Source organism: Carcharodon carcharias, chromosome 21 (genome assembly GCF_017639515.1).
Source record: "Carcharodon carcharias isolate sCarCar2 chromosome 21, sCarCar2.pri, whole genome shotgun sequence".
Taxonomy (NCBI): domain Eukaryota; kingdom Metazoa; phylum Chordata; class Chondrichthyes; order Lamniformes; family Lamnidae; genus Carcharodon; species Carcharodon carcharias.
The window spans coordinates 537,354-563,831 of NC_054487.1; the positions used below are offsets into that span (position 1 = coordinate 537,354).

The 26,478-nt window shown below is 40.5% G+C and overlaps 2 gene segments (V, D, J or C); both read left to right on the forward strand.

Moving 5' to 3' along the window:
* Positions 1–11,621: 11,621 nt before the first annotated feature.
* LOC121293431 lies at positions 11,622–12,220 on the forward strand. The segment is given in 2 exon segments: positions 11,622–11,728; positions 11,858–12,220. Coding segments are annotated over 2 exon segments (384 nt in total).
* A 1,141-nt stretch (positions 12,221–13,361) lies between these two features.
* The window catches only part of LOC121293430, an 18,360-nt gene continuing 5,243 nt past the window's right edge, over positions 13,362–26,478 (forward strand). Inside the window, 5 exon segments of the C gene segment in view lie at positions 13,362–13,426; positions 19,333–19,632; positions 20,573–20,884; positions 24,493–24,798; positions 25,286–25,615. Of these exon segments, the coding sequence occupies positions 13,408–13,426; positions 19,333–19,632; positions 20,573–20,884; positions 24,493–24,798; positions 25,286–25,615 (1,267 nt within the window).

The following is a 26,478-nucleotide window of genomic DNA, read 5'->3' on the forward strand; positions in this document are numbered from 1 at the left end:
TTGTAGATTGTGGACATGCTTTTGCAGAATTCCCAACTTCTGAACGGCTCTTGTAACAGTTGAATTTAAATTCCACCAGCTGCTGTGGTGGGATTTGAATCTATGTCCCCAGAAGTTGAGCCCGGGCCTCTGGATGGCTGGACCAGTGACATTCCAGCTACAACGCTACCGCCAGGTCATGCCTGAGATAGGTTCCAGTGAAATATAATCAAAGCTAGGGTCGGGTATAATATAAATGGAAACTTGGTTCAGTTCAGTAATAACTGAAGCAGGGACTTTTTAAAAATAGCTAAAACTGAGACAAATGCTGGGAAATATAAACAGAGTCAGTTCCGTGCAACAAGCACTGATAAATGGCCTAGTCCGAGATGAACAGATATTACATTGGTTCAAATTCCACCAAAGCTTTTGGGAATTTAAATGTAGTTAATTATATACATATGAACTATTAAAAATAAATCCAAAATCAGTAATGGGAAACGTGCATCTCCCAGACCCATCAAAGCACATTTGGTACATCAATGTTCTTTTAGGAAATACATTTTTTACCTTACCTTGTTTGTCCTTGATGGGACTCGAGATAAAGAGCAAGGTGGTTAATCTTTAACCCCCCTTTGAAAATTCTCAGCATGCAGTCATTTTCATTAAATGGCTATGAGAATCAACAAGATGAGTACAGTCCGAAACTCCAAACGACATGATCATAGGCAAAGACAAAGCTTTGTACAGTCCAGTTAACTCTATAAAGTTCTTCTGACTAACATCTGAGGACATCTTCCACAATTGAGAAACAATGAACGCAAACTGGTCAAACGCCCGCCTGACATGCTCAATGTTAATGCCTTCCAGCCAATACTCCATATGCCTGAGGGACCCACAAGAGATGATGGGACATTAGTCTTGAAGGAGTTCCCCTAGGGGCCCTCAAGATTGACTGCAGAGTCATGAATTCTCATATCAGCAGATTAAGCAAGGGTGCAAAATCTTCTTCCTAATTGCAAGCCATTTTCCTAACTCATTTAATGAATCAGTGCGTCTCCATGCTGAACACAATTTTGGAGAAACACTGAAGGCAGCGCAGAGAATGGAACTTCAATGTCTATCAGCAAGAATGACTCAATACCAATGCTACTGACTGTGCAGGCCTAGTAATGAAGGCCATATCTACCAGACCGGAGCTCCGGAAAGTGATGAGGGAAGATAAGGGGGAAACTTACTTGAGGCGGCTCTCATCGCTCTACCTGGCACAGATACATCTCTCCATGACAGTATCGGTGAGAGTGTCCACCCCACTATCCTTTTGGATACAAAGTCCCATCTTCAGACTGAGAGCACCACCCATTGCGTTCTCTGGCATAATCACTGTGATAAATGCGATAGATTTAGAGAATATTTGGCAGTCAAAAACTGCGCATCATTGAGGCCATTAGCATGAGCAACTTTCTTATTCCCCCACAAAATGCACCTCATGAAATGTATAACAATCAATCTACCATGACGATGAAGCGAGGAGATCAACTATTGTTCAATGACAAATTTAGCAGAGCAGGACAGATAAGCAACAGGCGTTTCTAAAAATGGACTATTAGCCTGATCAAGCTGTAACATGCTGAAAAATGCCTAACAAATCCGACCCGGTCCATTGACCCTCAATAATTCTACTCTCAGCCATCAGCAATCTGATTGAAGGTGTCATTGACGGAGCAATCAAACAGCAGCTCATCACTAACAAGCTGCTCAGCAATGCTCAGTTTAGGCTTCACAAGGGCCTTTTAGTTCTCGAATACATCACTTTGTTGATTTGAACAAAGACAAACAGCTGGATTCCTAATCAGAAAGTGGTTGCCCTTGACAACAAGGAAGCAGTTGACAGAGTGTGGCACCGAGGATCCTTAGCAAGATTGAAGTCAATGGCAATCGGGGGAAAGCTTTCCATTCATTGGAGCCATACCTAGCAGAAAGGAAAATGGTTGTTGTTGTTGGAGGCCAATGATCCCACTCCAGAGCATCGATTGAAAGTTCCTCAGGAGAGTGTCCTAGGCCCAGTCATCTTCAGCTGCTTCATCAATTACCTTATTTCCATAATCACGTCAGAAGTCGGGATGTTCGCGAATATTGGCACAATGTTCAGCACCATTCACAATTCCTCAGATACTGAAGCAGTTCATGTCTCCATGCCGTAATAAAAAAGCAAGTGGACAACATTCAACCTCTGGCTGATGAGCAGAAAGTGATATGAGATATTACAAGTGCCAGGCAGTGACCATCTCCATCAAGAGAGAATCTCACCATCTCCCGTTGTTATTCAATGACATTACCATCGCGGAATCCAACACCAGCAACATTGTGTTAATTGAACCAGCAACATATATGAAGAATCTAGAAAAGACCAGAGGTAGCACTTTGTATGACGCTCCTCATGACTACCCAAAGTCTTTCCACCATGTCCTTACAAACGTTAGGAATGTGATTGAATATCTGAACTTGCCTGGATCAGGGCAGTTCCAAAAACTCACTTTCAGAACAGGCCCTAGGAACCGCATGCACTTCTCTAAATACTATTTCTTATATTCAGAAGAAGGTAGATACCACCTGGAAAAATCATCGCGCCTGATTTGCCATCCCACCCACCATTTATAAACTCATTCCCTCCAGCACCACTGCACAAAGGCAGCAGTGTACACCATCTAAAATATGCACTGTGGCAAATCGCCAGCTGTCCTTTGACAGCTCTGTACAAAACCCTAGCAACTTTTACCTAGAAGAACAAGTGTAGCAGACCCGTGGAAAGATCACCACTTATAAGTTTCCCAAAGGCAAACTTGGCTTGGAAATATATCGTTTTTTCTTCTCTATTGCTGGGTCAAAATCCTGAAGCACTCTAGCTAACAGCAATGAATCATAGGCTCATAAAAACCTATAACATGTAAGAGGGCTTTCATCCCAGTGACCAAGTGGTAACCAACCTGGTGCAACTTTCTAGCTCTTAGTCTGTAACCTTTGAGGTTGTTTCACTTCAAGTTTCTACAACCCATCCACATCATGAGTTTTAGATTCCCATCACCCTCTGGGTGAAAGCAATTGCTAAAACCTATTCTTCTTTGATGAAGGGGTCTGCTATATTGTAGACAAATTTGCTGATGATACAAAAATAGAAAGGAGAACAAGTTCCAACAAACAGGTAAGTTTAGCGATTGTGCTGAATGGGATTATAAGGTTGGAAAAATATGGGGTTGTCTAAGTTTGCAGCATAAGTCGAAAAGCAATATCTTATTTAAATTGAGAGGCTGCAGAATTCTTCAGTGCAGAGAGACATGCATGTCTTTGTACAACGATGAAACAAAACATGCAGGCACAGCAAGGAATTAGGAAGGCAAATTGAATAATGGCTTCTATTGCAAAGAGTAATGGCATTTAAAGTATGGCATTCTTGCTATAATGGTACGGCCATTGGTGAGAAGGTGCCTGGAATATTGGGTACAATTTTGGTCTCTGCAATTTGAGATTTACATGCACCAGAATCAGTTCACAGGATGTTCACTCGACTGATGCCTGCGAGGAAGGGACTGACTTATGAGGATGAGTTGAACAGATTGCATCTTTACTTACTGGAGAGTAGAGGAATGCGAGGTGATATTACTGAAATCTCAAAGATTCTGATGGGGTTTTACAGAGCAAATGCTGAGAACATGTCTCCACTACGCAGGGGAATCTGCAACTAGGGACACAGTTTAAAAAGCAGTGTTCTCCCATTTAAGAAAGAGATGAGGAGGAATCTCTTCACTCAGAGAGTCATTAGTCTTGACACTGCACTTCTCCAGGAAACAGTGGAGGCTGGTCATTCAATATATTCATGGCTTAGTTAGACAGATTTCTGATCAACATGGGGTTCAAGGGTTCTGTGAAGCAAGCAGGAAACTGGAGCTGAGGCCTGAATCAGATCAGCTATGATGTACTTGAATAGTGGAGCAGGCTTCATGGGCTATATGGACTAAACCTCCTCCTATTTCTCATAATCCTCCTTATTATTGACACTCAATCTAAAAGAAATTTGTTTCTCTATCCACACTCTCTAGATCCTTTTTAATTTATATATTTCAGTCAGGTCTTCCCTCAGCCTCCTTTGTTCAGAGGTAAACAAACCGAGCCTATCCTATCCTCCCCAATAGCTAATCTCCTGCAGTCGAGGCAATGCCATCGTAAATCTCCTCTGTAACTTCTCGAGCACATTCATATCTTTCCGATAGTCTGTGGACCAGAACTGCACGCAATACTCTAACTCTGACCTAACGAGCATTTCGCACGGCTCCAGAATAAGGTCTCAACTCTTATGTTCTATGCCTCAGATAATGAAACGAGAATCCCATCTGCATTCTTGATAACCTTATCTACCTTACCAGGCACATTCAGGAATCTCTCCATTCTTTAGTCCCACTATACTTCTCAGTGTCGTATCGTTTACTGTTTATTCTCTTACCGTTTAGCCTTCTTCAAATGTACTACCTCACAATTCCACCTGATTAGTCGATTTCCTGCAGTCTACAGCTTTCTGCTTCATTCTTAATCACACAGCGAATTTGTGCATAGTCTAAAAACTTCTGAATCAGACTGCTTTGCGTCATATGCAAGTACTTGATATATGCAAGAAAAGCCAAGTGTCCTATTACTAAGGCCTGGGGAATACCACTTCCTTTTACGGAAACGCCAGTGTCGATTTCCCTTTGCTTCCTGGCTTTGAACCATTTTGGATTTAGCTTGCCACTTTGCCTTGGATCACATTGGCTTTAATTTTAGTGACCAGTCTGCCACGCAGTACCTGATCCTGCTAAAATCCACGTAGACTACATTGAATGCACGGTACCCATCCACATTCCCAATTAACTCTTCAAAAAATGTAACCATGTTAGTCAGGCACGCCCTGCTTTTAACAAAGTCGTGCTGTCCAGCTTTGCTTAATCACTGTTATTCTAAATGTAGATGTATCTCCCTGCACCGAGATTATGTTCACTGTCCTGTAATTACTCAATCTATACTTATCTCCATTGTGAACAAGAGTACAACGTTGGCTGCACTCTAGCCCTATCGCACAGTGTCTAAGGTTGCAAAGAATTAAAAAATGATGACGATTTCTTCTTTTGTTTACCTTAACAAGCTAGGATACATCTTGGCCGGGCCTTGTCATTTATTCAGTTTCAAAGATGTTAAAATCCTTGCTCCTTTCAAGAGGGTGGCATATCACCATTTCTCGAGGGCAATCAGGAATGGATAATAAATGCTGGACTTAACAACTATTCCAAATCAGGCAATACCAAATGAGTAAAACCTTAGGCAGTGTCTGATGTAATACAAACCATGACACCTTCTCGTGCCTGAGGCAGCGCCGGCTTTGTGCAATTTAGGCAAACCGTCTTGCACTGTCATCTAGTGGCCAATGACCGCCATTGCTCCTATTGTGAAAATGCCGACCTTCGTACAGTTGTTGACATAAATGAATCAAGAAACAAACTTGCACTAATACACTTCAACGCACTTTTAATAAAAGGGAATTAAATATTGTAAGAAAAGTAACTGGTGAAGCACATTCACCTTTGTTGATATAGCTTGCAAACAACAGGAATGATGTGTCTTGTATAAGCACAAATGACAGATACAATTAGACGCATATACATATGTTCAGGGTTGATCACACAACCAGTAGCCACGGAAAACGAGAATGTAAAATCCTGCAGAGAAAACATTCCATAACTATAAAACACTTTGTACAATAGCCACAACAAAGATTTCCACTATTCAGCATGAATTGCACCGCACACTGGCTCACCTTCCCTTCTGCCCCCAATCCAGTTCAACTTTCAGAGATTGTTACAACATAAATATTAACCAGTTAATATAAGAGCAATTGGACATTGCACACAGCTTCTGATGGCTGTGACCAAGGCTAAACGTATTTTCCCATAAAAAAATTCACCACCAACCCAGACAAATATATATATTTATACAATATGAGACATATGTCTCCTTCATCCATCTGTCTATTGATCTGACACACAATTATTACAGTACCACAATAACTGAGATTGGCCTTAGACTAATATAAACAGAATGTCCAGTGCCTTCGTAACAGAAAAATGCCTTATTTAATATAAACAGCGATATGGCTTCGTGGACTATGAGCAGACTGGTGCACGAATAATAGGCCTCGTATAATATAAACACGGAGATGGTCTATTACAATATAAAAGGAGGCATTATATAGTGCAGGACTAACTGATAAAGAGTTTAGTGCGTTGTGAATAGGGACGTGGAGGAGTGAAACATAAACGACACATGCTTTTGTCTGTGATATCTGAAACAGGGCCTTGTGTAAAGTATGGATGGGCATAGACTTTACTGCACTATCCGAAACTGAGCCCAGTATATTACGGATGGAGGCATGGTCAGGTTACGTCCTATAAAAGCTCTTCAGAAACTTGAACAATTTTTCCCAAACATCTCTTAACTTTCTTTGCTCTAAGAGAAAGTTTCTCTCACTTTTCCGCATGACGGAAGCCCCTCATCTCATTCTGCTAAATCCCTCGACAGCGTCTTCAGAACCTGAGTGCTCTGTTAAATAGGACAGCGCAACAGATGAATGGCAGCACCAACACCTGCAAGTGCCGCTCAAAGTCAGGCACAGTATCCTGACTTGGAGTTGTTTTTGCTTTCTTTCGTTGTTCCTGAACCAAAATCCTGAAACTCCATTCCCACCAGCACTGTTGTATTTGCGCCACACATACTGCAGCATTCCAAGATGTCTCACCAAAATATTCTCCATGGCAATTAGGTATGGGTAATGCACGTAGGCGTTGTCAGAGATGTTAAGATCTGTGGAAGAATCAAAACTAGTAATAACTGAGTGAAGGCCTGCTGTGATATAAACATAGACATGCTATGATATAATAATAACTGTGGCATTGTCTGCATCTTTTCTTGGAAGCTATCGCATTATCACTGCCACTTGGTGACGAAAGATTATCAATGTTGATAATTTAAAAATGTCATTATGAGTTAATTTTCCTTACGTTAATGTCTCTAGCAACAAGTTAGAGTAATACACCAGTTCATTTCCTTCTACAGAAGGTCCCAAAGGATAAACATGGAAAGGGTTCCAGATGATTGTGGCTTTTTCTTCCGCAAAGTAACATTAGCAAAAGAGTGAAATGGTTCAAATCCTGTTAATGTATATTGTACATATTTGTTGATGTTAATTGAAAGGAGGAATTTTGCTGAAGGCATAGGTTAGCGTCATGGTGTCTTTAAACTCCGGCTCAACAAAACAGTGTGTGTATGTGCTTGTGTGTCTGTGTGCCTGTGTGTGTGTGTGTTTGCCTAAAACACATCATTCTTAATATTTTTATGTGAATTCCACAATGATAAATGATATTTTCCTATCATGTTTCAACATGTTATTTTCTTTGTTCCGAAATATAGCCTTATGGCCTGTAATAGCCCTAACATACAATGATGATTATTTTATTTTGTGCTTTTTTTAGATCGCATTGCCTCACGGATCATTCTGTTTCCAAGGCGATGTCTGTCTGTCCTCAGAATTCATTTGGAAAGGTGATTAAATCTGAGCATACATAATGAGTATCAACACATTATCCTCTATGATTCTGTTCAGTGATCATCAGAACAACACACAGAAACACGGGACATATAACTCGACCTTCTAATGATTACTGCATGTTATAGTAAAAGTGAAAATCTCACGATCCCTGACCTGAGATTAATACAACTGAACTTCACTTGGCTTATAATTTCCTTCACTTAGAAAGAAACTGAACAACATCATTCAATAACAACTTGCATCTATATAGCAACATTGCTGTCGTTAATCGTCCCAACGTGACTCAAAAGACCATTAGCAGACTGAATTTGACACCGACTAACATAAGTAGACATTAGGGCAGATGACCTTACATTTGGTCAAGGATATGGCTTTTAGTGAGGATTGTAAAGGAGAAGAGTGGGGGGGAGGGGGCACGGTTTAGCACCAGTTGTTTTGAAGCCAGTGCTGAGATGGACCATGGAATAGAGATGGGCGACATGACCTGTTTGAGCGAGGTTTGGGAATAATCTCAGTTAAGGGTCAGATCAGGCGCCAAACCTGCGAATGATCTGGTTCAGTTTCAAATATTGGTCATGGAGAGGGAGGTAATTAGTCGTAAGGGAATTAATTTTGTCGAGAGACTGATTACATTGGCCTCAGTTTTCCAAACGTTTCGATTGATTAAATTTCTACTCAACCTCGATGTCGATGTTGAATAATCAGATTGGCAGGTTAGAGACAATGGAAGTTTCGGGACATGTGGAACCGGGTATCGTAAGCATACATATGGAACCAAATGTTATATATATCGATGATGGCGAGCAGTATGTAGCTGAAGAATATAGGGGAGTCAAACCTGTATCCCGGTGGTACAGCAGAGATAATGGCGCAGTAGCAGGATGATAAACCATTAGAGATGATGCTCTTGCCAGGCAAGTGCAGTGCTGCCCAACTGACTGCATTTATTGTGGGGGGAGGGTGGTGATGGTGGTGGTGGTGGTGGTAATGGTGGTCGTGGTGGAAGCCGTGGAGGGGGAGACAGGAGTTCAGCTTAAAATATGTCAAACGCTGTCGACAATTGGAGAAACATGAGAATCAATAGTTTCCCATGTTGCAATCGCAAAGCATCTCATTTGTGTCTTTAGCATTACTACAACCTGATAAGAGGTTTTCAAAAACAAAGTGCTGTGGAATATGTGCATGGATTTGGGAAACAACAGGACATTTCTGTCAATGTTACTCTATTTCTTTCTGCACGGTCATCCTTTAGTGTTAATATTCTTTACCTCCTTTTATCCACTATATTTTCCAATAAATACCTATCGGGGCCCATTGATTCCATGCCAGTTCACATTTAGTGTATTTACCATTTAAGCTTGGATATACGTTCGCTACTATGTGAAATCAGTACCAGCTGGTGCTCCCTAGTCTGCTTGTGCCAGAAACAGGGAATGATTCAGAGGGTTTGTGCACTTCTCGGTGCTTGGGTCACAAAGGCCTCCAAACAAGCAATCCTTCATTGGATTTGTAGTCCGCTCACTACCTGTGTCTTGTAGACCTAGGAACAGGGAATAATTAATTGGATTTATGCTCCCATGTCTGTCAGTGTCATATAGGACCAGCAACTACAAATTATAACTGCCTGTATCATATAGACCCAACAACTGTATCCAAGGTGTGTCTGTGTAACATTGCTCTAGCATCTGGGATTCATTAAAAGGCTTTGTGCTTCAAGGACACATCGTGTCAGGTTGACCTTGCAATTCCCAGGATTTGAGCAAGTAGGTGGTCATGTGTCAGACAGGCCTAGGTTCTGGGGATAATTCCCAGCGTTTATGTTCTCTGGTGAGTCTACTGAGACCAGGTTCCTGATACTATCCCCATGGTTCATGCTTCCAAGTATTTCAAATATTCCCTAGTCTCCAGGAATCACATCCAGTGTTTGTGCTCCCAGGAGCATCAGATAGGCCCCAGGCTCTCGGAATCGTTCCTTCAGTTTGTGCCCAGTGGTGTGTCACAATAGCCTCATGTTCCCAGATTCATTCTGAGAATTCATACCCCTGGTACATCGGAGAGGATACAGGTTCTGGGAATCAATCTCAAATTATTAATTCATTCCAAATGAATGCCCATTCACCCATTGGAGATGAGATTAGATTGCTTATGCATATTGTTGTTGCGCAGATTTGTGTATAAATAGGTTCCATTACTAATACCTGGATTCTGGTAGTCCTCTTATCTCTGACCAGCGGGCTGGAAACAGCTTCTGTTTCTGCACAGCAGCCACAGATGTTTCCTGTAAATTGCAATGTGACTTATTGCCCCTTCTGGATGATGGATTGCTGGGCTTCTATCACTGTCTGTGGAGGAGATATATGGGGCGAATGTGTTGTGGATCACACTGCAGATAAATAAAATCATCAGTTAATGAATGATTCGACAATGTTAATCTAAATTGCATTTCTTATCTTGTAAGATTAAGGAAATTGTGTTTCGTGTATGTCACGTGCAGAACAGAATAAATGCAACTGAAACAATACAACGCACGTTTCAGAAATTAATTCATGAAGGCCAGTTTGATTCTGACAACTGCGCAGTTTCTTTGCAATCCTGTAACAGGGAATGCCAGCTGAGCGCGTATCACACAGACATAAAGAACACATTAACTACGAGGGTGCGAATATTTGATTCTACTAATAATTTTCTACTTGACCCACTGATCTGTAGTCTGTCGAGTTACAATCCCAGTCTGGAAGCTGAGTGGGAACTCAAATGACTCACTAGGATTTTAGCATAAATGTAATGGCAGGCTTTATATTTTCATAGGTGACACTCTTTCGTCCAGCAGGTCTTGGCATCTAAATAGCTAAACGCATCTGGTTTAATGTCATCATAAATTTAATGATTTATCTTCCTTGGTGAAAATTAACAAAAAAAATTAAACTCGTGATACACCAAATCCCTGAATGTAATTTCTGCTTTAATGGCTTCACCCTGGCCAATCTTGTTTAACCTGCAATGCTAATCTCCAATGATATCAGACAATAAACATGACTTGTGGGATAAATATGTCAGAACTATTGGGAAGGTAGGCAAAGTGATTTAGCTCTGAATTAAATACGGTTCGGTTGGACTGTGCAGTCTCATCACAAAAACAATCCGCTGTTTAAATTTGAATTGATCCCATTTAGAATAGTTCAGTGTGAAATGAAAGAACAATTTTCACACAGGTGAACTGAGATCCTGTGGGACTTTGATTCACGGGGAATTGTTTTAAAGCGACACTGCTCATTTCACGATGGTTTATATCTGAAATTAAGTGATTTTATTCTGAAACTTTCGATGCCCTGGGTCAAAGATCATCAATTTCCCTGGACAAATATTAGCAAAATGTGTATGCTTTACCTGCTACACCACAAAGGTAGGCCAATTGGAACAAGAAAGTTTTGCAGTTACACAGTGCATTTCACAAAGTGATTTACAGGCAGTGGGGTTTTTGAAACATCTTTCATCACCATTGCAGTGCAGGGAAATGTTAGGCCGTGAATCTGCGCACAGCGAGATCCAACAAACTGCACTGAGATAAAAGACCAGATAATCTGATTTTGCGATATTGGTTGAGGGACAAGTATTGACCCTGGTCAAAGGTGAAATCTACCCTGATCATCTAACGAATTCCATGGGAGAGTTTACGTCCATCTGAGGGGAATTGATACTGATCACATGTGGGGTGTTTAATACGAATGTAAATATACACCCTGAATCAATTTTAAAGTAAGCTTTGGAAAGACAGTACATAATCCTACACAATAAATGGACAATCAAAAGAAACGTACTTTTGTGGAACGCGGAATACTAATGGTTAACCATTGTTTATACAGCTGGACCAAGACAAGCAAAGAGAGGAGGAGTCAGGTTGTTAACTAGGGGAGGAGCGTGACTCCCATTCTCCAGCTCTGTCTCTCTCTCTCTCTCTTATTTGACTCTAGCCGGTATAAATAGCGGGACAGTTCAGCTCCTGGTTCACAATCCGCAGGTGTCGCTGCGACGGACAGTAACGCTCCCAAGTCAGTTATACCCAGAGACTGAGGATGGGATTTGCGCTGTGCCTTTGCTTCTTATTGGCTTGCTTCACCTGTGAGTATCCCTGACTGTATAAGTGATACAACAGAAGTCTGCTTCTTGTCTGACATTGCGTTGTTTTTTTTTCCGTTCACTGATTTGATTGTTTTCTTATGTAATTACATTTTTTCCATTCGCTAACAGATGTCCAATCCGCCATCGTGCTGACCCAGCCGGATTCAGAGACCGCTCAGCCGGGACAATCTCGCAAACTGTCCTGTTCGGTGAGCGGGTTCAGTCTGGACAGCTACTATGTGCACTGGGTTAAACAAGTTCCTGGGAAAGGGCTGGAGTGGCTCCTTGCTTACAGAAAACCCTCGGATACCACGTATTACGCGCCTGGAGTCGAAGGTCGAATCATCCCATCAAGAACTTCGTCCACAACTTACATTGAGATCAAAAATCTGAGACCCGAAGACACCGCGAGGTATTACTGTGCAAGAGACCACAGCGACCTGAACAAGCCCAGAGCTCGTACATAAACCGCAGAAGAATAATTACAGTGAATCATAGGTCAGTATTAGCTCAAAATAGGTTAAGAGATGTGTTTGAACCTCGATTGAAAAGTTACATTTTCCAAAGCAATAAAGTGGCGAAGAATAAAAACAAAATGTTGACTAACTCTGTATATTAAAGAGCATAGTTACCGCTTAGAATGTGCACAACTGATGACTAGGAGCCAAATTGAAATATTGACAAATTATTACGTGAATGGGGATAATTTTAGCCCAAGGTTCTGCTCCTGATTAAAACTCTTGAATGAATTGTAATCAAAATCTGCAAATCTTCTGCTGACTGAAAGGTTTTATTTCTTATAGCAACAATGAGTGAGTGAGAGCAGTATCTGTGCTGGTTCGTGTCACTGTGGTACTACAGTGGGTCACGGTGCTGTGTATAGTGAACTCCTCATACAAATACCCCAGAGAGGGACTTTGATCAAATCTGCGATCAGTATCACAGCAGGAAAGTCAAAGAAAATAAAATGACCAACAAAAAGGGTTTGAAGGAACACCGATTTACGAAGAAATGTATAAAAGTCTCCGAATTTACTAATTTTGATTGTCTTGCTAAATAGGGGCACAGTTGTTAAAGGCGTATTTCGATCCGCTTTATAAACATAATGAAGAATTCTAACTGAAATATCACTGTGATGTATTCCTAGAGTATTCAGAATCAGGTTTCTCAGACCGCTGTGGATTTGAATCTCTGTATTTCACATTTAACAGTCCGCCGCAGTTTCTGACATGGTGCGTCTCACAGTGATACTGGATGGCACAGTCGTTACTGTTAATGCAAAAACCTTGTCGGGGCTAATTGATTGCATTTCAGTCGATGCATTTTTTCTTACAATACAACGATATTAAACAAACTCCTATCTGTGCCTGGAGCTCCCCAACTGACAGGTTTCAAGAGGTGCTAAAGTGTTAATTATTAAATCAGTGGTTGCTGATTTCAATGCATGATCATCAGATACTCTGTGAAATACAAATAAAACAGTGTAATTTATAAAGTTTTAAAAATATTTCGCAATTTTACATTTTTGATAAAGTCGATCATGATTTTACTTTGCCTCTCGGTTCGTAACATTTAAATTAATATTGAATTTCTCCCCTTGTGTGCAGAACTGGTTATTGTGTGACCCAGACCAGCGAATGTAACACTGTGACTATCTTGACTACTGGGGCCAAGGAACCATGGTGACGGTGACTGCAGGTAAGAAACATGCCTTCATTCTGCGCTGTTGGATTTGCTTCATTGTTTCACATTTCTGTTTATTTTAGTCATTAATTTGTAAACCGAAACTTTGCATTCTGTGTTTACAATGTTTCATTTAATTATGCTGCAAAGGGATTGAACAATTCTCCTGCTTCTCGGCAAAAAAATAGCTATGGGAATTTTAAGGACTTGTTTGTGTGATTTGCCTTTTATCTGCTGATGAGGCTTTGTGCCTGGCTTACTTTAAATATATGAGTTTTGTTAAACAGTTTGGTGTTTCTACCATGTTTAATCTCGGTGACATCTGATTGCTGCAAGTTTTCTAATCGACTGATTACATTGTGTTTAAAAGTGTTGGAAATAAGATTATAGACAGGAAACCGAGTGCTATCAAGGTCAAAAATGTCATTTTAAACTATGGGTTTTAAAATAAATGTTTGCCATTTTTATTTGTGTTTAACTGCGCTGTAAAATATCAATATGATGCTGACCAACGTTCATCTTAAATAAGTGAAATGCTACGATAACTAAGAACAACAGGGTTAACAAATTTGCTGCCTGGGTCAGGATTAAATGAAAACAACTTGAAACATTAAAATGCAGTAATGTCGCCAGATATTACTAAAGTATACAGTGAAAATCAACACAATGCATTAAACATGACCCATCGAAGTACAATTCTTCTGCCATTGTTTCATATTTCTGTTTATTTTAATAAATAACTTGTTCAATGAAAGGCGATTTTGGTGCGATGTATCGAGGTTGATTTGAAATGTTGCATCTGATTCTGCTGAAAGGACTTAGGTAATTAAGCAGTTGTTGGATTCAGTCCCTCGGTGTTGTGATTTGGTGTTAAGTGCTGAGGAGAGTATGTGCCTGGGTTACTTTGAACAGTTAAAGCTCGTGGAACTGTTTGGTGATTCTACAACGCGTATTTTCGATCACATCTACCGTGTGTTGATGATGTGCTTAAACCATTGTGAAGGAAGGTTATAGTTATAAAGCAGACAGGCTTTTTAATCAATTGTGATAGATATATTGATGCATTTTTATTTCAGTGCTAATTGCAGATTCAAAAATTAATATTTTGTTTCCGATATTCCTATTTAATACTTAAGGTAATAATGCAATGTTAAAGGACATAACGAGCGAATTTCAACTGTGATGGGGAGTTAAATGAATATAACTCAAACGGTTATAACGCGGCAATATTTCCCAAGATTACAACAATAAAAAATATTATTGTTAGACATTTAGCAGATAATCTGTGCTATCCACAACTCTGCTGCAAAACACAGCACAATTAATATCAGCCGGACAAATGCAGAGGTTCCAGCAATTTCCATTGTGTTTTTTTAATTATAATACACACTGATCGCACTGCAGTGTTTAGTTTGAACAAAGATTTTAAATTATTTGGTTCCTCCCTGGTTAACGTAGGTTGAAAGGTGCTAATTAATTATCAATATTAAATGCATTTTGTAAATTGCAGCAAGCTAATTTAATATATCTGCCGGGTTGCTGAAGCTTGGCTGTGCAGCCAAACAGCGCTGTTCCTTCAATTTTGGTGTAGCCCATTATCACGAAGCTAATCTTAAACAGTTTGCAATCGGAATTGCTCAATAATTCAATTCAAATTCAGAGAAAGTTCAGAATGCATATGGCTGGAGATGGACAAACATTGCTATTGAAGCAGGTTGGCTTAATTATAAATGTAACTTCTGAATTGAAGAACAACAACCAATCTTGCAAAACTGTGAGATATACGGGTTGAATTAAATGGGAGCTACCTTTAATTCTCATTAAAATCCTTGTTCTTTTTGCTCGTTGAATTTCAGTGTCTCAGGTGATGCAGAGTAATGGTTATCTCTCAGTTCTGCATTGATGATTGTGGATCTTAATTTCAATAAGTAGCATTAAATATTTAAACAAAAAAATGCTGAACAAATACTCAGCAGGACTGGCAGCATCTGTCCATGGAGAAGCAGAGATCTGAAGAAGAGTCATATGGATTCGAAATGTTAACTCTGTTTCTCTCTCCACTGATGCTTCCAGACGTGCTGAGTTTTGCCAGCATTTTCCGTTTTTATATCAGATTTCCAGCATCCGCAGCATTTTATTTTCATTATATATTTGAAACACATTTACGTGCATTGTGTGGATTACGGGAATGGTACATCGAAGTTTGGCTGTATTATTATCAAGGGGAGGCTCCGAAAATGGCGCCAAACTGCCAGGGCTACATTAATTATTAAAAAATAAAACTGCTGTTGAAATGTGGGTTGATATTTAAACTCCGGAGTCCTGCTTTAGTGACTAGAGGATGTTGCACTCCAATTTTTATTACCGATATGAGTACCCGGATAGTGCTTGAACAATTTTAAGCTGCCCACTTATAAATATATCATGTGAAATACACGTTTAGAACAGAAGAGCTTTTACGTCGTGCAAACATAATCACAAACATGGAAATCTTACACGGGTGTAGATATAAGAGCACATTCTTATAGATTGTTGATCATCTTAATGTATTAAAAATAATATAATGTATTTGTCCGAAAGTGTATGGAATGATTTGGTTAATTTAAGAAGTGTCACCTTAATTTAATTAAGCCTATTATTAACAAGAGACAAATCAGAAGAAGAATAAAATTATTAACAAATTTGGCATAATGGAGTTAAATATCACCAATATGAAAATAGAGTCTAAGATCAGTACGAATTAATTACAAAACAAATCTCTCAAATGTGCTGCGCTGAGTCCAGGATTAAAGTTAAAACTCATTGTTGGAGAATTTTTAAAATTATTTTCAATTAACTTGGAAAGCAACATGTTTCTCACTCAACTACCTTTAGCTCCATTGGATGTTGCTCTACAATTTAATTAATTATCTTCGTGTTTTGCCTCAGCAGTTTCAATGATTATATATTATTCTGAAATTATGTCAGTGAATAATAGGAGTTCAGTGTAAATATCTCCCGATTTGTTAAATTCTTGCTCTGTTACAATGTCCCTGTTATAGACATAAATTACCATGAATGTAAATTATTTTGATGTACCTGTTCTCAGCCAAACTAACACTAAGGCTGTTGTGAAAGCTGTACACAGACAGGGAGAAATTGAGGCTCGTCAAATGGAGTTTTTCCATTTAGAATCAAAATAATTTCACAGAAGTGACATGGTCATAAATTTACAAACGTTTTAATCTATTCAAACGGATTAATGGATACTGGAGAAATCTATCTTTAATAGACTGATTTTTGCATTGTTTATGTCTGTTCTGTTTCTTTGTGCGTGGTCACTGTGCGAGAATCAGGAGCCTTCTGGCTGTTTGTGAACTTCCTGGTTCATTCTCCTGTAATTCAGGGAATTAATTTCGGACCATTTATTTAAAAGTTTGTATATCCGAGAAAGGTGCAAGTCTGTTCTTAAGTTTGAGAATGTGTCTCAGAAATAAGATCAGTATCCCAGTTTGTGGAATTCAGAAGGAATGCAAAGTGTAGAAAGATATTTTTCCTGTTCAGTGTTTGCTGTATCAGAGCCTGTGGTTTGTTGATGGTCCAGTCTAAGCGCAAGTTTTAACTAACAATGCGGAATAGAGGGCGTTTTAGAATGCATCCCACCATTACTATTCCTGAAATACAGCGCTTCACAGGACTGTGCAAAGAGAGTTTTCGTATAATTCACCTGTTCTGTATCTGACATGAGAGTGTTGGCACTCTCAATATTCAAGGAACTTTAATCAGTATCAAACGCATTGGGTGTGAGTGCTCCGAATTAGATATGTAAAAGTAAATGATTCAATTCCTCCAATGAAGTAGCAGATCGTTAATTTAACGTACATTTCATTCTAAAAAAAGCCAAGTTTGTGATTAAGGGATGATGATTAAACATTTTCAATAGCAGATAATATTTGAATCAGATTGGCCTGATCTAAAGTTCAATTTCAGGACAGTTACAGGAAGTCACTGTAATGTCACCTTCTGCGATATGATCGAATCTGAAAATAAATTGTGAAACTTAAATAGACAGTATGGTGCCTTACTCCTTGTCTAACGGAAACTACGGTGGGAATGAGAGCTGGAAAAATATGAATTAACTTAACTCAATGCACAACCTGATTCCAACTGCCCGAAGGACATTTGATGAACTATCAGAGAGGCAATTTTACTCTTGTTCCAAGGCCTTACTAGGGCTGTGGGTTTTATGTGGAACTTCAATGTTCTTCTCTCTTGTATTTAATCAGTACAGTCTGTGAACTGTGAACGTTTGATTGTGCAGTGTAGATGGAACGCCTTTTTTCTGAACATTTATCTATTCATGCATCCATTTTCCATCCATCGATGCACAGATGGATATACTGAATAGTCTATTTACCTATCTATCTATCTATCTATCTATCTATCTATCTATCTACCTATCGATCTGTCTATCTATATATCTGTCCACCTGCCTATCTTGTCTATCTGTCTGTCTGTCTGTCTGTCTGTCGCTATCTTCTACCACTCTCTATCGTTCTTTCTCTATCGTTCTTCTATCTATCTATCCATCCATCTGTTTATCTGCCTGTCTCTCTCTCTCTTTCTCTATCTCTATCTATCTATCTATCTATCTATCTATCTATCTATCTATCTATCTATCTATCTATCTACCTTTCTATCGATCTGTCTATCTATATATCTGTCGACCTGCCTATCTTGTCTATCTGTCTTTCTGTCTGTCTCTATCTTCTATCACTCTCTATCGCTCTTTCTCTATTGCTCTCTCTCTCTATCTATCCATCCATCTGTTTATCCGCCTGTCTCTCTCTCTCTTTCTCTATCGCTATCGATCTATCTATCGATCTATCTATCTATCTATCTATCTATAGATCTGTATATCTATGTATCTGTCCACCTGCCTATCTTGTCTATCTGTCTGTCTCTATCTTCTATCACTCTCTATCGCTCTTTTTCTATCGCTCTCTCTCTCTCTATCCATCCATCTGTTTATCTGCCTGTCTCTCTCTTTTTCTCTATCTCTATCTATCTATCTATCTATCTATCTATCTATTTGTCTATTTATCTATCTACCGATCTCTTTAACTCTCTGTCTATCTATCTATCTGTTTATCTAACCAAGATAGCTGATAATAATTGATTATTTGTAAACATCATTGAGAATTGGCAAATTTGGAGAGCTAATTCAGAATTGTGATTGGCCGAAAGCCAACTGTCCATGCTTTCAAATAGTCTCATTGATCAACTCTGGGTCATGCTTTATAAAAGTGCTAAAAAATTGTCTGTAAGTAATGAAGCTAGTCGATCCACCGGTTGGAGTTACATAATCTTCAGAGCAAATGCTGCCAAGCATCATCCACGTTTATCCTCTGAAAACGACAACATGTTGATCATGAAACTACAATAGATTAGCATAAAAACCCCTCTGGCCCACTGATGTCCTTCATGGAAGATAATCGGCCATCCTGGCCCAGAGATAGGTAAATGTTACTGCATTAAATTAGTCATTTGCTGGTGAGAAGAGGTTGATAGTAAAAAACTTTAAGCGAGAGCTCAGTGGAAATATTGTGGAAGGGTCTAAAGTGAAAGTGTTTGAGGAATGATTGATGTTTTCCTCAATAGAGGAGCAAGGGCTGGAGGAAGCCCAGGTTACAATATCCCTTATTTAACTCGCAATTATGTGGCCTCGTGGGCAGTATTTCCCTTTTCCGACTTGTGCCTCATCTTGTGTACAAGACTGGCCATCATGGCGGTGTGTCCCGTCGGGCATATCAACTCCTAAATGCAATTTATGACCAGGATATTTTGGAAATAAATTATCCCAATATTAAACTTCGAACAATTTGCTTATTTTATACTCACGAATCACATTTTAACTTGTTCAATTGACTTTTTATTCGCAGCAACACCGTCTTCCCCCACCCTCTACGCTCTGCTCTCCTCCTGTGAACAAGCAAACACTGCCGGCTCCGTCACCTACGGCTGTTTGGCTGCGGACTACTCCCCCGAAATCACCAGCGTTTCCTGGAAGAAAGATCAAGAGACGATCACAGCTGGATTGAAGACTTACCCATCAGTGCTGAATAAGAAGGGAACCTACACCCTGAGCAGCCAGTTAACCATCACCGAATCAGAGGTGGGAAGCAGCACAATCTACTGCGAGGTTCGACGGAGCGACTCGGTCTGGCTGAAGGAAATGCCAGGTTCGTGTTGTGGGATGCACAGGGCGGCAGTGGCGGGACAGGGTGAAGGGGGAACGTGGTCAGCAAATGAGTTATGTTCAAATTCTGCACCATATGGGTTAGAATGGAGTTAGAGTTTTGTGTATAGTTCAGGTGCTCATATGACACTTAGTGTGGATACCTGTATTCTCCACAGCACACTTAATGGATTGTGTAGAGTTCTGGCCTCCATATCACACTTAGTGTGATATGCACAGCTCTGGTCTCCACATCACAGTTATTGTACTGTGGATAGTTTTGTTCTCCACATCACAAAGTAGTGTACTGTGTATAATTAAGGCCTCCACATCACAATAGGTGTACTGTGTGCAGTTATCTCCCTCCAAATCACATCGAGTACACTGTATGTAGTTCTGGTTTCCACGTAAGAAGAATGCTACAGGGGGCGTTGCAATAGGAGCTAAACTACGTACAAGGACAATACCAGAGCTGATAGATTACTTCTGTTAAGTAACAGCGGGTTGGTGGTCTATTCTCTACAAAATAAAAAGTTGTGTTGTGACCGAATAAAGGTCCTCAGACTTCCGAAATAATTTGATAGATTAGACAAGAATTAGAGCTCATGTTTACAACAGAATGTTAAAAAAAACAATTGGCAAATCTGAATCTTCTTTACACAAAGACTAAGCAGAATATGGGAATTCCTGTAGGTGAGACGTTACCAAGAACCTGTTCAGGGGAATCTTAATAGGTAGATGAGGGAGATTGTAATGGAGGTGGTTTTTAAACTGCGAGGTGAAATTGGGCGAGAGGATGTTCGTGTGGATCCTAAACTCCAGCATTGAACTATGGGGCCGGCTGGCCTGGTTCTGTCCTGTGGATTTTATGTAAAAAGTTTTACAGTTTTTAATTGTTTGGTTTGAAGCAAAATTAATTCCAAATAATCTGTATTTTCTTGCAGATATTGTGCTGCATCATCCAACTGTTCTCCTCACCGTGAGCCCCAATGAAGAAATCACAAACAGCAGATCTGTAACCATCATCTGTTCAATCGTTGATTTCCGTCCAAATTCAATCAAGGTGAAATGGCTGAAGAATGGACAGGCCATGGTCTCGGGCTTCATCACCTCTCCCGGCTTTGAAGTGAACGGGAACTTCTCAGCGACCAGTCGGTTAACAGTCCCCGCTGGTGACTGGTTCAGTCACACGCTCTATACCTGCCAGGTCACTCATAAAGGGGTCACTCAAAGCCGAAACATCACCAAACCTGAGGGTAAGAGACACAACCCGAGAAAGTTCAAGGCTTTTCTTGGTGCCAATCTCTGTCCAAGCCAAGAAATAGTTTGGAATGATTAAAAGTCAGAGAATGTGTCCCATTTGCCAATTTTCCCGTTTGAGTTTCCTTCCAAAGGAAACAAAAACACACTGAAGGTAACCTTTCATTTATATAGCGTCCTCCCCAGCATCAGATTCTCCCAAAACACTTAGCAGCCAATAAATGACCGTGGAAATGTGCTCATTGTGGTAAAGTAGAATATTCAGCAGCGATTTGCTGCACAACAGTCACCAAGACCCTGGGACATGATGCTGACAGGAGTTATTTATTTATTTATTGATTTCATTCTGTTTGTTCAGGGACACATGTTGTCCAGGAAACAGACACACTTCAGCTAAGCATTTCGAACGTTTTCTTTTCATTTTTATTTCAAGTTTCCAGCAATATTTGGCTTTTAGAACTAAAGAACATTATTGGTTTTGCTGTTGGGGAGAGTTAAACTAACTCAGGAGGAGCGTGGGAACAACGAGAGAATTTCAGCATGTAATAGCATGGATTCTGGGAGAGGCAGCTAACTCTAAAAGAGGGAATATTCAGTTAATAGATGGAGTCAGGATAAGGGAGGAAGCAATGAATTCTAAATCAGCGTTGCAATGCATGTATGTGCATGCACGGAAAATAGTGAATAAAATTTGGGAGTTACAGGCGCAGATTGCCTTTTGGGATTATTATGATAGGGCGATAACGGAGACCTAATTTATGGAAGGACAGAATTGGGTGTTAATTATTCCTAGTTACAAGATGTTCATAAAAGACAGGAAATGACACAAAATGGGGGGGTGGGGGGGGGTGGTTGCGGTGGCGTTTTTGTTTAAGGAGAGTATTGCAGTACTGGTGAAAAATAATGTGTCAGGCGATTCAAGGACAGAACCAATTTGGCTGGAGCAAAGGAATAAGAAGGGTGCAATTACCTTGTTGGGTGTAATGTATAGACCACAATAGCTAGTGGGGAGATAGAGAGGAGCAAGGAAATAACAGAGGTGTAAACATCATCGAGTCAGCTATAATGGATGGGGGAGGGGTTCATTACCCGAATATAAACTGGGATAGTGGGACCGTAAGGGACAGTGAGGGAGCAGCATTCCAGGATTATACCCTGGAGAATTTGCTACAGCAGTGTGTGTCCATTGCAAGATGAAAGGAGGCACTGCTAGACCTGGTTCTTGGGAATGAGGTGGGCCAAGTAAACAAACTGATAGGAGGGGAGCATTTAGGGGACAGTGATCATTGTATCATAAGGTTTAGGATGACGGTGGAAAATGACATTGATCAATCCAGGGTAAGAGTAGCCAACTGGCAGAGAGCGGACTTCAATGGGGCAATAATGGGGCTGGGCCTGATAGACTGGAACCAAAGGTTGGTGGGAAAAACAGTAGCTGAACAATGGGCTAACTTCAAAGAGGAGATGGTTTCAGCACAGTCAAAGTATGTTCCCTCAAAAGGGAAGGGAAGGAGAAACAAGTCCAGAGCTCCCTGGATGGCAAAGGAGATAGAAATGAAGTTAATGAAGGGAAAATGTGATAACAACAGGTGTCGGGTAGTAAATACATTTGAGAACCAAGCTGAATACAGGAGGTTCAGAAGGGATGTGTAAAAGCAAATACGAGAAGCAAAGAGAGATTATGAAAAAAGACTGACAGCTAACATAAAAGGAAATCCCAAAGTATTCCATAAGTATATCAATCGTAAAAAGGTTGTAAAAGGAGGAATAGGCCGATTAAGGATCAAAAAGGGCATTTACACATATAGGCAAGAGGCATGGCTGAAGTGTTAAATGAATATTTTGCATCAGTCTTTACCTTTAGGTAGATACTGCCCAGGCCATGGTGACAGAAGAGGAAACTCAGTCACTAGAAGGGTTTAAAATTGATAATGATGAGGTATTGCATCAGCTGTTGGCTCTTAAAGTGGATAAGGCACCAGGACAGGGTGAGATGCGTCCAAGAATATTGAAGGGAATGAGAGTAGAATTGCAGAGACACTGACAATAATCTTTCAGCGTCCCCTGCATTTGGAGGAGGTGCTAACGGACTGGAGAATTGCAAAAATTACGCCCTTGTTCAAAAAAGTTTGTAAAAGTCTTCCCTGCAAATACAGACGAGTCAGTTTAACTTCGGTGGTGGGGAAACTTCTAGAAACAATTATTCTGGATGGAATTAATATCATATGGGATAATGTAGATTGATTAGGAAGAATTATCATGGATTTATTAAAGGAAAATCCTGTATAACTAACTTGCTAGAGTTTTTTCAAGAGGTAACAGAGATGGTTAATGAGGGCAAGGCCATTGATGTGGTCTCTTCGGACTTCCAAAAGGCATACGATACAGTGCCACACAACAGACCTGTGAGGAAAGTTATAGATCATGGAATTAAAGGGACAATAGCTAAGTGGATAAATACTTATATATATAAATGATCTCGATCTTGGTTTGCAGGGGACAGTTTAATGGTTTGTGGACAACGCAAAACTTGGGAGAATTTGGGGAAATTTGACGTCACACTGACAAAACAGGCATTCCTGGGCCTTAACAGTTGATGTTGAAGTCGGTACCTCTCACAATGCAATACTCACCCAGTACTACATTGCTGGTATCAGCTACACTTGTGTTCAAACACCTGGAGTGGGGATTGAACACATGTTCTTTCTGAATCAGAATCCCCCGGTGTCCAGGATTCCATTAGCTCACAAAACACGGTGACATTTTGTTCAAAAGTTGGACAGTGAGTGAGGAGTCATTGGTTTTAGTTTTACCCGAAATTGATTGTGAGTTGGATCGGTGTCTGCAGGCCTTTACTGGTAATTGCCCACGACTTCAATTCTGACAAAGATGTGCACTTTTTTTCTGCTGCTGTTTTCAGATTGAGCAGCGCTGATAGCAGTTTGCATAGTCTCGGCTGCCTTCCTTTGAGTACAATAGTCTAATGAGTGATCGAATTGCGGTGTTTCAGTTAATTAATGAAACTGGAAGTGGGGAGAAGATGCTTAGTCCTCCAAATTAGAGATAGGAAAATGCTGACTGAGGCGATTTTGGCAACATTTTCCTCACACTGGGAAATATTATCACTTTCATTTTCCCCAAGAATTTCTGAGGCTGGGAATCAATTGACATTTCAAAAAAAGAGATTAACTTTTTTTTGAAAATGTTATCGCACGTGACAGAACGGGGAGGATAAATGGGGTTAATCCTTACAGAGAGGCATAGAGAGCTGAATGGTGAATGGTCTCCTCTTGTGCTGTGCTGAGTCTGATTCCTTGATTTCGGGACGAGTGATATTCTGTCTGTAAGATGATTGTACCTGAATATATTTACCTTGTTGGACTGGCATTTGGTTTAGTCATTCCCAGTGGTTCTGGCTGGAAATACCCAGGGAACGTTATGGAGTCTCCCGGAATTATTGCAAGTGATTGACCTTCAAACAATGAAGGCGTTAACACGGCAGGGGGAGATCAAATAAATATTCCCGTCGTGAGACTGAAAGCTGAATACCGGGTTTCTGATTCTGAAGATGATGTTTTGGTTGACATTCATTTCTGCTTCACAGATTCTGGCTGCACCGATCCCGTAATTACTCTACAGCCACCGCCAATAGAACAGGTCTTACTAGAGGCGACAGTGACCTTAACCTGTATCGTGAGTAACGCCCCTTATGGAGTCCTCGTGTCCTGGACCCAGGAACAGAAGCCTTTGAAATCAGAGATTGCTGTCCAGCCGGGCGAGGATCCTAACAGCGTGATCAGTAACCTGAACATCTCAACACAAGCCTGGCTGAGTGGGGCTGAGTTCTACTGCGTGGTGAGCCATCAGGATATGCCGACTCCTTTAAGAAATTCCATCCACAAGGAAAAACGTGAGTGCTGAGAATGAATCAATAAGTGAGCCAGTGTGCAAATTCCCAGTGTAAGTTTGAAAACCAATAATTAATGTACATTGCATTAATGAGCTAGTTTGATTGGTAATTTCATTAACTATAACCCCTAGGCCCGTAAATGATGCATTTAAGCAGTAAATTCATAAGTAGGCGAATGAACAGTACTCCAAGGTTTGATGATATAAGGTGGGAGGAGCTTGGTGTGGAGTTCAGACACAAGCACAGAGCTGTTCGGCCGAATGGCCTGTTACTGTTACTGACGAAACTTTGCAGTCCAATCCCGCATATTCTCAGAGTAAATGATTGCATCCACATCTGCCCCGAGCTAGAAAGCGGGTCAGACCCCAAAGTGGAAAATGGAGATCTTGAAAAGTCAAAACAAAACATATTTCTCTCACATCTAACCACAGGTGTCATTGTCCCTGGAATTCCCGTTTTTTTGACATTTATTGTAATTTTTTTGCAGCTAAATATCCGCAGGAACCATCCGTCTCTGTCCTCCTGCCCCAGGCTGAAGATGTCTCCGCTCAGAGATTCATCTCCCTCAGCTGCTTAGTGAGAGGTTTCTCCCCCCGAGAGATCTTCGTCAAGTGGACCATCAATGACAAGCCGGTGAATCCGGGGAACTACAAGAACACCGAGGTGATGGCGGAGAACGGCAATAACTCCTTCTTCATGTACAGCCTGTTATCCATTGCAGCGGAGGAGTGGGCCAGCGGCGCTTCTTACTCCTGTGTGGTGGGACATGAAGCCATTCCATTGAAGATCATCAACAGAACGGTTGATAAATCCAGCGGTAAACCGAGTTTTGTGAACATTTCCCTTGCACTGATGGACACCGTTAATTCATGTCAATGAGAATCTATTACTTACATTTCATACTCTACTAGAAATAATAAAGTATATTCCTCCAATTGTGAATTAAATACACAGCCACTTAATTAATTGTGTTTTCTAGTTTTGCTAATGTTAGGCCTGTTTAGTTGATGTTGGGAATTTACAGGTCTCAGACCCGAGTCTTGTGCAGTCAGTGCCCCCAGCTCTGATACACCCTGGGTTAGAGAAAGAATAATGCTCATTTCATTACAGAATTTCGTAAAGTTACTTCACCAACTTGCCCCTCGCTGAGGTGAATTCTGACAATTTCCCATTTCCCACAAGCACACACAGCAGCAGCATTTAGATCCCATTGTTCCTGCTACACTTTTCGTCCATCCATTCAAATTTCTACCAGCTGGAAGTTGCCGTATCGCACCCACTGGGAACTGAAGTGAGGGTCACACGGGAAGGCAAAATGTATCTCCACTTAACCAACATAGAAAGGAGGGAGGGCATTAGTTAACGCAATGTACCTGCACATCCCCAAAAGAGACAATTGGAGAGGAAACTGTTTAGCCAACGGAAGGAGTGGAGAGCAGAACATTAACTCACTAACCTCCCAGTCCCAGAGCAGAGGATTTAGAAGTGAACAGCTGTCTATGATATGGGTTCAGATGCAAGACGGCTTCTAGCTTCCTGCGCTCAGATTGTAATCTTCAATCATGGCAAACATAGTGCAGCATGATGTTTTGAAATGATTTTCAATCTCTTGTTCTTGTAAATCACAAGTTGCTGATGATTTTTCATAATCGAAAACTGGAACTGCTGATTCCATCCTTC